The sequence below is a fragment of the Pseudochaenichthys georgianus genome, chromosome 21 (genome assembly GCF_902827115.2).
Source record: "Pseudochaenichthys georgianus chromosome 21, fPseGeo1.2, whole genome shotgun sequence".
Taxonomy (NCBI): Eukaryota; Metazoa; Chordata; class Actinopteri; order Perciformes; family Channichthyidae; genus Pseudochaenichthys; species Pseudochaenichthys georgianus.
This window is the reverse complement of record NC_047523.1, coordinates 23610932-23624089: the sequence shown is the minus strand read 5'-3', so window position 1 is coordinate 23624089 and position 13158 is coordinate 23610932. Positions and strand designations below refer to the sequence as shown.

Genomic DNA, 13158 nt, shown 5'->3' with positions numbered 1-13158 from the left:
ACAGTCTTTTGTGGTGAGAAAAGGGAGGCAAGCCTGAAAGCGCAGCTCATGATTTACCAGTGGATGTTCCAGACATCAGCCATGCTAATGACATGTGGGTAGAAGAGAAGCAGCAGCAACAGTGTGCCCATGCTTTTAAAGATGGATGAGGAGCTACATTGTTTAGAAAGTGTAGAAGTGGACTTTATTATTGAAAGGAATTTAGCTGGACTGGGCCTCTATTTCAAAAAAGTTTGGGGCTCTCTGCTGGAACTGCTACCCCCGCGACTCGACCATGGATAAGCGGGAGAAGATGGATGGATGGATGGGTCTCTATTTCAAAAGTGTATAGCTTATAAAGCTGTTGATTGAACAGAAGTCCCTGTGCACTGAACAGTGTATCTTTCTGCCCAGTAGTGTGTAAGTATTGTTTCTGGTTTGGGGCCTTGAAGGCATGTGGAAGTTGCTGAGTGTTGTGTTCTAAATTGCAGCTCAGGGAAAGAGGGATTACTCTCTTCCAGGCTCAATATTGGGCTCGTTGACACCTGCAGTTTTATTGCCTGCTATCAACAGCACCTCATAATAAGCTCCCCAATGTACAAACATCACTTTTCATAGGCTGCTTCACCAAGTGTATGGTTGGGCTATATGGGCATTGTCTGGCTATTTTCATACACATTTAAAGAAATACTGAATTTGTGGTGTGGAGAAAAGGCATTGTGTGCAGATAATACCGTGGTGATATCTAAAGGCTGCTTGAAGACAAAGACAACAGTTAGGTCATACTTCAAGTGTAAAGTGTACAAGAAGTCAAGACTCCTTCTAATCAGAAGTCACATCACATGTTTGTCTGCGCCAGCTACCCACAGGTCTCCTCGCCGTAGCACGGTCACAAGCAATCAACTCTGATTAGCAATGTTAGCAACAGACAGAGACACACACTCACACATAGCCATTCACACACATGCATGCACGCAACACACACATACGTCTGAATGCATACACGCACATACTGTACACGCAAACACACAGTACAGCACAAGCAGAATGCCAGAGCTCTGGAGGAATTCATGCTGAGTGAAGTGGATAGCTGAGCTGCGGTCAGAGAAGGGATGCTGAGTGCCTACAATCAGGGAGGGGCTGGAATGTCTCACTGACATTTACACCTACTGACACAAATCCAAATAAAAAAATAAGGGAGCCGTATATTCTGCTCTGCGGAAATACATAAAACAGCTATAACAATTAGGAATGCAACATTTCAACAAGTGAAGAGTTCGTAAGCAGATCGCTGCATGTTATCATTGTACATGTATACTGCAATGTACTGAGCACTAAATAATGCATACTGCTGGAATAATAGAAGTTTGAAGGTTATACTGAGCATCTCAGGGGAGTGAATAGATCGTATTGAGTGCTTAATTTGGGTCGAATAGCCTAATATGTGTAATATGTAAAGGGTAGGTCGATTGCATCCCTCTTATGCAACTTGAATTGGTTGTTTACGAATGGTGTTATCTCAGAAAAGGTGCACAGGTTTTATTGGTAAGAAAAAAAGAGAGGAATTGTTACACATCAATGAAAGATGCATGCCATGCAAACTTCACATTCTGATTTATTATTGCCTACGTCAAGAGAGAAAGATTTTCCCCTGACTTTACTGGTGCGGGTGAAACATTTAATTCCAATTCAGAAAAATACCTTACCAACAAAGATCAAAATACCCCCATTTGTGTAGCAGTAAAGAAGGAACAGTATATCAAGTACTCACTTTGATCAGACTTTGAAGGGGATGTTGGGCTTATCTTCTCTGTGGAGTTGTCACTTTCCTCCTCCACGCCATATTCAAAATTTAGGATGAACATCATCACCAGGCCTTCCTCATTTCTCACTGGGATTACGTGAATATTACACTGAAAGTCGGATCCTGAGAGAGAAACAAAGAGTCATACATTAACTTTCCCCCTGTCTTCTGCAAGTGTACAAGGCCCCAACATAGATCCCAAAACAATTATGCCAAAAGGAAATTTATTTATTTAAAGAGATACTATCACAATCAGGCTTTTATTAAGAATGGAAATTAAACGTGACCGCCTCCCTCTGGTTTCACATGAACGTCGGGAAAAGAGAGGAGAGGTTCATCCGATTTGAAGGTCAATGTCAGAGCAAATGAAATAAAGAGAGCGATAAAATAAGTAAGCCAAAACAAAGTGTATGTGCGTGTGTTCATGTGTGCTGAATGCCCCATATACAGTAGATGCACTTAAAGTATTTTAACGAGCAAAACAAAGAATCAAAATGAAGCTTAGCAGGGGACAGATATGATGCAAGAGCCACAGTATGGTGCAGACAGCAGGGTTTAGTAGAATAGATCAAACAGGCAGCACAGATTACAGCCAATTTAGAGGATTGCAGTGTGCTCTTAGGAACAATCAGAAGAAGAACTGAGCAACTGAGCATCGTGTGAGGCTTTGAAGCAGAAAACAATCCACGATCTAAACTTAGTCTGAAGCCGAGAATATCCCAATTTTTCAGCTGAACTGGTTATAGCTGTGTTAGTGGAAGCAATTGATGCCTGGGGGTGCAACTGCCCACTAATACAACTTGCCACTCACTGGACCTTAAGCTACACCCAAATAGCTGTACAGCAAGGGGAGCATACAACGCAGGCACTATCTCTGGTACAGGAGAAAGCTTTATTGGAATTCCTTACATTTTTATGTTATATTCAAAAGCCGTAACATCCTTTTATTAGGGAATACAAGAAATGCTTTGTGTTGCCTGACCTATGTCTAGTCACAGTGTCTAGTAGTAACTGACACTTTGCCTATCTGTCTGTCTTTCAGTCCGGCTTGTTGTTTTGCTCCTATAGCCACAGAGGACACATATTACCAGTGTTCAGTGTAATCTCCGCAGGGCTCACAGACACCCTGCCAGCAGCATTCATTAGCAGTAGACTTGCTGTCCGACTAAATATAACAAGATCCGCCGGCCCCGACATGCCAAAGTTCTGTTGTAAGGATTTACATCAAAACTCACATAAATGATTATTGATTGTCACCAATGAAAATATGATAATGTAGTTTCAATACAATAACAAAACATAAAACATTGGGACCTAATTTGAAAATGCAATGTCTCAATGGTAGCATTTGAATGAAAGGATATATATATATATATAGCACTGCATGTGTGTGTGTGTGTGTGTGTGTGTGTGTGTGTGTGTGTGTGTGTGTGTGTGTGTGTGGTGTGTGTGTGTGTGTGTGTGTGTGTGTGTGTGTGTGTGTGTGTGTGTGTGTGTGTGTGTGTGTGTGTGTGTGTGTGTGTGTGTGTGTGTGTGTGTGTGTGTGTGTATGTGTATAATAAGACCTGCGGATGTGCACTCCACACCAATCTTGTCTAGTGTCAGGTCTGCCTGGTTATGTTGTAAAGCAGAAGAGCGGTGCTTTGAGAGCTGGACAACTGCATGTCCTTAGACAGAAAATCCCTTCTTTTTTTTTCATAAAAAGCCATTTTGATGCATTACCTAGAAATCGGTCACTTAAATCTTCATTGTCCATTCCCTAAAAAGGAGCATTTCAGGTTTGACTTTGATCAGTTTGATGTAACAGAATGCTTATTCTTCAGAGTGAGAATGTTATTCAGTATCAACCTTTTTTTCTGATAAATCCTGAAGGAATTAATCTCGTCAGTGATAAATCCTCATAATCTTCCATCTAAAATAGTGTGCTCATTGGTGTGTTTTTTCTGGGCATCTTTCCCTTTTTTCAAAATTGGACTATTGAGATGCAAAAAAGAATCCTGGAATGGATTCAGTTCACTTTTAAGCAGGACACATTTATAATTACAAATAATAATTGTAAGATCTAACCACATATTTTTATAAATTACATTTTACCCAACACTCATGTGGTTCTTAACATTATGAGAAAGATATACATGTATCCAATTACATTGAGACCTTTCTACTGAAACTGAGCCACTCAAGAATAGACAACTTAATGACTAATTAAAATATATTTCTATATTAGTAAACATTTGGAAATGTTAAGTTTCCCTGTCTGATTGAATCAATAGTCTCACTATAGAGCAAGGCAGTGATGAGTTATGTGTACTGTACAATTAGAATACAAAATGTTAACATTCCTCCTCATTATATTGCTTAGGCACGCATCTTAATTTGGCTCTCTGTCAGTGGTTTCCTAAGTCTTCTGATTAGAGCAATAACGCCTGCATTACATATGAATTGAAATGCTCACTGAATGCAGCTGTGAGCAAATACAACTTGCTAACAACATTAGGGGTTTCTTGCTACATGATTGCATGCTTACTTGCAAACATATTCATTATCTTAAGTATATTCTTTTACAGCATATTCTTGCATCTTATAGTTTTGTGATGTAACTACATTATCAGCCGACATTATATATTTACAAAGGAATGCAAATGTGAATGAAATGCTATAAATAATATAAAGTGAATTGCTCTAAAATAAGTGGAAAAACTAAAAAACATGGAATATTTATATAAGTTGATAACAACAGGGACATATAGCAGCAAGCCACAACTGTAAATTCAGCAGAAATATTTCTGGGCGGGAGTTTATCTTACCAGATGGGAAAACAATGGTCATGCTTAAAGGCTAAGCCATGGGGGTCTCCTCTCATCTGGTCTCCTGCTAAATGTCACCTCTACCAAAATGGATCAAAGGAAAGCCTCATCATAACCGCTATGTTAAATCAGCAGAGACTGTGCAGCTCTATATCTATGGTGCTTTTCTTCCCTCAAATCAGTGGCAGAAAGCCATGTGATCCGCAGAGCTACACATGACCTTAAGAAAGATGGCCTAGGCCATTGATTGGGAACAACTGTGTTATTCATCTTCTTTTAGACTTCCAACAAATCCCAACAAATGCCAACGAGACGCAAAGCATTGGATTAATATCTGTTCTATTTGTATTACACTTATTCTAAAACCCATTCAGATTATCCAATAGAAACACTGACATCCAAAGCATCCCATGATTTATGTGTAGTTAAAATAGTGTTATTGACATGAATATTAAGGTTTATACTATGAGCCTAAACCAAATGTGATATAATATCCAAACTTTCCAAGTCAACATAAAACCATAGGATGCTACAGATATGTGAGAAAACCCCAGATACTAACATTAGATCTGTTATGTCAGCCCCTGTTGAGGGACTAGCAGCCTTGGCAGACAACTTATCAGCTGCAGTGCCATGATAAATAAAACTATCAGACAGTTTTATTAAGAAGCTATGGTCTTCCCAGATTAATTGGGAAATACTATTTGTTCTTTAAGAGGACCAATTTAACATTTGTGATACTACACGTCATCGTGCAGATACAGAATGAAAGCCTCAGGAAAATGTTTTTTCCTGTAAAAAACAAAACCATATTGGTTTGGCTAAACCACTTCACACTCCAATAGTAAAATAAGCTATGTTTACTAATGAGAATGACAACAAAATGTACTAGAAAAATAAAGCATTAAAAGGGAATACACTTAGTGTTTCCTTACTGTACGTTTCATTTTCTATGACATGAATCACAGTATATTTTAAACTCAGCCATGTTACAGATTGTCACAATCACGTTTGCATGAATGCTGTTATTTTAAGCTTTGTTTTCATCTGGTATCACCCTCAGTTTGATAATTTGACTTACAGTAAGGTCCTGCAGCATGTCTCTTATCTTAACACTTCAGTATGCTTAAAGTTCTTTTTTCATCATCAAACAGCATCTGAATTCTGTTTTCGCCTGCAAGGAGAGGCTCCCAGTAACTTATTTGTACTATTCATTATTATGTATTGCTCTTAATTATGGTGGCAAGCTTTCATCCCACTTTGAAGTTCAGCTTTTCTGAACACTTTTGTCTTTAGACACATCTGTAGAGAAAAGCAACCCGCCTTTATAATGCCATCCTTTGACAATGCATATATTTATTAACAGTATATCAAGACAGCAATTATTTCAACAGCACTATTGTTCACACCGGGAAAATTGGGTACTCTTGTGGGAAATTAGAAAACAAAGCCTAAGTGCCATAGCAAATTAAGAAAAACACAAACAGCCGAAATGCTAAATGTTTCTCTTAATTGGCTTATGTTTTGTTTATTTGCAGCACTTTATTTGCCTTAATGCGATACTCAAACTACCACATAGATATATCCGCTACTACTGTATGTAATCATGCATCTTTAAGACATGATATAGTTGTACCACCACAACTCTGTTTGACCTGTGAGTCGTCATTGTAACAGTGTCCAGAGGATCACTTGGTTAAGCAGCAATGTTTTAATAATTGATGATGGAAATAGAATCTTCAGTAATGACATTTACATCATGAAAAGGGAGCTAATCTTAATACACAGCCCCTTTGTTCAAAACAGGTGTAAATAAAATGTCTTGGCTTGTTGAGAAACACTCTACGTAGAAGGTCAGGGAAATAATAGACACTCACTGATAAACACTGCTCTACTGTCACTGATGTTAACCATGTCCGGCAGCTAAGGTCATGTTTGGATCGTATTGCATTTCAAATTTTTCATTTAGCTTGGATAGCACGAGTACTAAATGGTCAGCTACAGTATACATTATTATTTCATTTCATTTTAATGTGTTCCGTTCATGGTATGCACAACTTCATTTATAATAATTGTTAACATAACATGCCTCTGTAAACATACCATTGACCAAAAAGGAGCAGGGAGAAGAAAATAATCTTATATTACCTGCAACTTTTATAAATCTTATTTAAAAACAAATCTAATATGCGTCCAGCCATTCCATGGATGTATTGAGGCTTGATATTAATCAGCATGAGCCGATCTCCTCTAGGGAGAAACATGAGTACTATTTTTGTGCGCGGTTTATGTATCTTTCTACAGATGTACTATCAACAAATGGAGCTTTTAAAAAGTACAACTCCAGACTACTGCCTGGTAGTAATTCCTGTATAATGAAATCTGACATATTTCTTGTTCAGGGCTATTCAGCTTAAGCCAATACACAGCGTTATTGGGGCATAGCCAATTGGTATAGAGCATGTAGGGAGAGGTCATGCAAGCTAACCCTTTGTTTAGAGTCCTTAGGCCTTGTGGCAACATCTCGCCTCAGAAAGAGTGCTGTAAGCTACACAACATGGCCTCATTTCATTTTAAATCAGTGTCTCAGAGCAATCACGGATAACCAGCAGCTATTTCTCAAACTTCATTTCATCTGTGTTTACATTTATCAATTCATAATATTGTGCTCCATGATCTTTGATTCTGTTTAATTTGGCGCAAAAGTTGGCGCATTGGATGCAATAGACTGGACAAAATGTAAGTCAGCATACAGTGATTGATTAAGAGGAAAACACAGATGGTATGGAGAGGAATATTAGATTAACACCTCCAGTATAAGCATGCCATGAGATAAAAATAGCCCAAGGATGAACATTCCTGTGCAAATTTCAATTCCAAAGCGAAGTTGGACCTGTAATTTTCTGGTGTTCAAAGCTCCATCTGCTACTCCTCGCTACCAATAAAATTGTTTGACATCGTAATTAAGGCAACGGTAGCAAACCCTCCAATTAAAAATAAATATGCAAATGAATCTATAATGAATGCTATATTCATGCTCTAGTAAATGAGCTTAAGTTACAGCGTGTTATCTGCACTTTCACTTGCACAGAGAATGAAAGCCCCACTGGGCTGATTTAAATGTGTTACATTTAACTGGACAAGCTGATTTCAATCTAACAAATGAAACCTGAGGAGGAATGCTCCGTTTGTGTTTCACCTCGATGATGAAAAATAGATGTGCTCTTTGGGAGCGTGGCCATCCAAGCGTCCTGCAGCATGCCTCGTGCAGCGTAAGGCACCCCTGCCACTAAACCCACAGCAGGGGTACACGGCCCTTCAGTCCCCTCGGTGGGGAGTCACCTATGAAACCCTGCACCCACGCATACCACATGTCCCAGATCATTCAGCATGGGTTAGCCGAGCTGCCACTGTTATGTAGCCATTATACATTTAACTTCTCTCCGCACGGTGTCAGCTTCCTTTTGTTAAGACTCATTCAGGTATAAAGTATTATTACACCCTGTGGAATAGGATAGCTTTAGAAAGCCTTCAAGGGAAAGCATTTATCTAATTGATTATGTATCATCGCTGGTTGAAGACTGCGCCTGTGGTATCTTCTCTCACAACCCGTTTTGGTAGTGAGCATAGAGGAGAACACAAATATGAAACGAAAGTGCCCTCATGCTAAAGGCCTCTGCCACTGTCCCAATTGTTCCACTACTTGTAATGTCTGAGCATACGCATAAGCAGCTTAACTTTTTGCCTTTTCAGTGAAACAAGCCAAAGCTTTGTTGCTCCTGATGTCACCCAGCTTCCTTAAATCCTAGCCTTACTTTTTTTTGGTTTTCCACTGTTGTTATTGCTGGGAAATGAAAAACAAAATACTCTATGACGCAACACAATCCCTCAAAAAAGGGGCATGTATTGTAAGGCGTGTCAACAGATTTTCAAACTTCATAATTCATACTGGGATAAATAGAACGAGCCAATATCGGAAACATGTCGTAGCTGGTGTATTTGAACCTGTCTGCATTATTTTGTATATACAGTAGGTGCATGGAAATGGACATGGTTTAATACAATGGATTAAGTGATTTGCACGAGGACTGAAATAAAGTTACAGGAGAGGAGACATGAAATACATCAATTTTCCACCCATCAGATTTCTGAGAGCGACATGAATCAATATTGCCATCCGTCTCAAGGATGCCATGAATCTTTCATTCCCCTATAGCAGTGAGAGCACAAAGATTGTGTCCCTCCTTGCTACTGTAGTTTAATGCATTTACCCTGTAAGCTGCTCATTCCCAGTCCCTGCACTGTCAGCCCTGACATCTTTATTCATAAGCACACATGCTCACTGTAAATTCCTCCGAGGAGAATTAGGAGTTATGTTTTGAAGCCGGGATGCACACCAGGGAGGATTGAGAAGACATATAGAGCAATGATTATGTCAGAAGGTTTCAGTAGCTCATCCACCATGCTTCAAACATTACAGAAACATTCTTTTTTTAGGGGTACAGCATAATGTGTGCAAGATTGGAGAATCAATTAAGTATTAAAACCCTACTCGTCAAAAAGCAAGCTGTTCAAGCTCTCACAAACAGACCCTGGAGTGTTTTATGTAATTGTCTTTCAGGTTGAAACAATCTATTTTAGCAGTGTAGCAGCTGGCTCTTGGTTTCTTCCTGATGAGCAAAAAAAACAAAAACAAAAATAGTACATGCCGATGGCTGCTGATGGTAGATTAAACATGTATCCATGGCCTAGAATGTAATCAAACTCGCAATTAAAAATTAAAGACATGGCTACTTATGATTAAATAAAATATTATGTGTCTTATTTTCCATCTTAGACTCCTCATATAGATTATGTATGTACTGGAAGTAAATACAAGGTAAAGAATCCGAGCTAACAATATTACGCACACACACAGAAACGCTGGCTCTGTTGGTGCAAACAAAGGCACATAAGAAATGCATCTTCTTATTGTGTTGCTTTCTAAGAGTTTAACCTTGTTATTGACTCTACAGGTCACGCAGACCATAAAAAGTCCATGTGAGTGTACAGTATGGCAGGAAGTGGTCAATCCAAGGATTTAATCTCCTGAGAGGTCACATGGTATTTATTTTCTGTGGTTTGCTCTGCGGAGAACTATTCATACTGGGTATGAAAATCACAACGTGGCTAAATACATCATGGATTCTCAAATTCACACCGAGTGTACTTAATTTGGGAAGTGTAAAACAGATGTATTTTTGGTAAAGCCAGAAGACATTGCAGACTTTACAGATCAGCAAGCTCTCACTTTGTCCATCAAAGCAACTGTGGATAATGTTATCTCCTGACTTCACACCTACTGCACCATACTAATTCTAAGTTTGTGAGATGCACCGCATCATTTTGGCAGCCAGACTTTTAGTGCGTCATCCAGGCACATGAGGCTTTGAATCATGGCACTTTCCAAAAACTTCATAATTCTACCACTGTGTTTAAAACATCTTCACATGGAGGAGTCTGTCATACATCTACTGTAGTGCATATAATTATAATGCAATTATCAAACCTCATGTCATATCTTTGTTTGGATATTGTTTTTGTTCTGCTTTACAAGGTGTCTCTTCTGAAATATCTATTCATAACTCTGGTGATGTATGAGTAAGAAGAAAGTGATCTGTAGCTGTTTATTAAGTACCTAAATAGCTTAATAAACAAACACTTACTAAAAGGATTTACTTTGACTACCCTCATCTTAATTCTCCATCAGGGATAGTGTCTGAATGTGAAACACATGTTGCTACTGACTCTAGCTGGTTGGTGACAGACTTACAGTCCACATCCCGAGTGAACATAGAGAGGATCTGCATGAGGTGCTTCCTCAGAGCAACGCATTACAAAGGACCCCTCTCGTATTTGGGCATGGTGCTTTCGTGCCAAGTCAGTGACTTACCATCCTTGCGGTAGTAGGTTATATCCACCTTGCGCTCCTCTGAGCCAAACACAGCCTGGGCCACCTGGCTGATGGCCTCTTTCTCTGTCAGGTTGCCATGCATGAAGTCGCAGGTGCATGGTTTCTGCATGATGTCCGGTCGAGAGAAGCCTGTCATCTCACAGAAGCCGTCGTTGCAGTATATGATTGCACAGTTTTCCACCCTGGCGTTGGCTATGACAAATTTCCGGTCTGCATGGGAAAAGAAAAAGTATGCATTGTGTTCTACCTGCTGTGATAGCCTACATTACAGCCTTCAGTGTTCTCAGTTCACAAATAAAACCAATCAGCAATGACGTTGATAAAGTTCACTGAAACTGCATAGAAAAATAACCAACTGTTAATTTTGTTAAGCAAACCTTATTTAATAAAAAACAAATAAACAGCCAATGTCTTTCTTTTTGTTTTCTCATTAAGTCTTTCAATAGATTCTTTTTTTGCAAACATGTTTTATTTATTTTTTAATGGGACGATCAAACCACAAAATGAATGTAATTATTCGAGCCTAAAGTAGTGTCATTTACTACGTAGTCTCTTATCAGGTAACAACAATTGTAAATTAAGAAGATACTTACTCTCTCCCTCGAATTTCCGAATAATCATTCCAAGGAATGTATTTTGTGGCGCAACGTGTCCTCTTCTGACAGGCATGTTTACACACAGATTATCCCACGATCTCCAGAAAGAAAAAGTGCCTTTACAAGTAAATCCCGAAGTTACTGATGTTGGCTCTGTGTGATGTTCCCTTGTCCACAGACCATACTCGACGCGAGCTCTCTCTCCACTTAAAATGACCTTCCCACTTCGCCGAGTTCTTTAGCCCACTTGTCTGCCTGCGCATGTGAATTCATGCCTCCTCACCGAAACGCACGGAATCGGGGAGGATTGCTCTTGTTAGATTCAGTTCGCAAAGCATTTCGCGTAGCTGGATGCGATCCTGACGTCCTCTGTGGCAGTGTGTTGTGTGCTTCCAGCGGGCAGTGGTTGATTTGCCGAGGGGAGTGACGTTGTTCCCATGGGATTTAGAACCCTTCCCTCCACCTCGGGTAAGGAATAAATCCATGCCTCGTGCACAGATTGAGCATTATGAGAATATGCGTTTATTGGGAATGTTATGCCTTTCAATACACTGGCCTGCACGACACAACACGAAGGGTACATTTTCAGCATTCTTGGTGAAGAGTGATACAATAAAAACTGTAGGCTTTCTTGGGGTTTATGTTCGAAACACAGATTATCCTGTTACCTAGTAGACTATTACATTACATTACATTTAGCTGACGCTTTTATCCAAAGCGACTTACAATAAGTGCGTTCGACCAACAAAATACAAACTTGAAGAAAACAGAATCATATAAGTACATCAGGCTTCATAGAGCAAAAACATTTCAAGTGCTACTCAACTGGCTTTAGATAAGCCAGCCCTTTATTAGTATATAAGTGCTTTGTTAATAGTTCTATTGCTCGAAGTGGAGTCGAAAGAGATGAGTTTTCAGTCTGCGTCGGAAGGTGTGTGAGCTATCTGCTGTCCTGATGTCAATGTGGAGCTCATTCCACCATTTTGGAGCCAGGATAGCAAACCCACGTGTTTTTGCTGATGGGAACTTGGGTCCCCTTCGCAGCGATGGTGCAGCGAGCCGTTTGGTTGATGCAGAGCGGAGTGCACGTGCTGGGGTGTACGGTTTAACCATGTTCTGGATGTAGGAAGGGCCAGATCCATTCGCAGCATGGTACGCAAGTACCATTGTCTTGAAGTGGATTCTAGCAGTTATCGGAAGCCAGTGGAGGGAGCGGAGGAGCGGCGTGGTGTGGGAAAATTTAGGAAGGTTGAAGACCAGGCGAGCAGCTGCATTCTGGATGAGCTGCAGAGGTCGGATGGCACGTGCAGGTAGACCAGCCAGGAGGGAGTTGCTGTAGTCTAGGCGTGAGATGACGAGAGCCTGGACCAGAACCTGCGTGGCTTTCTGGGTCAGCTGGGGACGTATCCTCCTGATGTTGTAAAGCGTGTATCTGCAGCAACGGGTTGTAGCAGCGATGTTTGCAGTGAAGGACAGGTTGTTATCTAGGGTCACACCCAGATTCCTTGCAGTCTGAGTCGGGGAAACAACAGAGGTGCCGATGTTGATTGTTAGGTGAAGAGTGGGACAATCTTTTCCCGGAAGGAAAAGCAGTTCAGTCTTGTCAAGGTTGAGCTTGAGGTGATGATCAGACATCCACTGAGAGATGTCAGCTAGACAAGCAGAGATGCGTGCGACGACCTGGGTCTCTGAGCGGGGAAAGGACAGAATTAATTGGGAGTCGTCAGCGTAGCAGTGGTATGAAAAACCATGCGGGCTAATGACTGATCCGAGCGAGTTTGTGTACAAGGAGAAGAGGAGGGAACAAAGAACAGAGCCCTGAGGGACCCCTGTAGTTAATTGACAAGGGTCGGACTCGGACCCTCTCCAAGTAACCCTGTAGGTGCGGTCTTTGAGGTATGAGGTGAGGAGGGAAAGTGCAGAGCCTGAAACTCCAAGTTCTTGGAGATTGCGAAGGAGGATCTGATGATTCACCGTGTCGAATGCAGCAGACAGGTCCAAAAGGATGGCTATAGGCTA

The 13158-nt window shown here is 40.5% G+C and overlaps 1 protein-coding gene across 1 annotated transcript in view; it reads right to left on the bottom strand.

The window, feature by feature from the left end:
- The window catches only part of LOC117466241 (voltage-gated inwardly rectifying potassium channel KCNH7), a 36104-nt gene extending 24601 nt beyond the window's left edge, over positions 1-11503 (bottom strand). Inside the window, exons 1-3 of the mRNA XM_034109382.2 lie at positions 11137-11503; positions 10523-10753; positions 1751-1906 (exon numbers count right to left, since the gene is read on the bottom strand). Coding sequence (XP_033965273.1) covers positions 1751-1906; positions 10523-10753; positions 11137-11212 — 463 coding nt within the window. The 5' untranslated portion in view covers positions 11213-11503. The remainder of the gene's footprint in view (positions 1-1750; positions 1907-10522; positions 10754-11136) is intronic.
- Positions 11504-13158: the final 1655 nt, after the last annotated feature.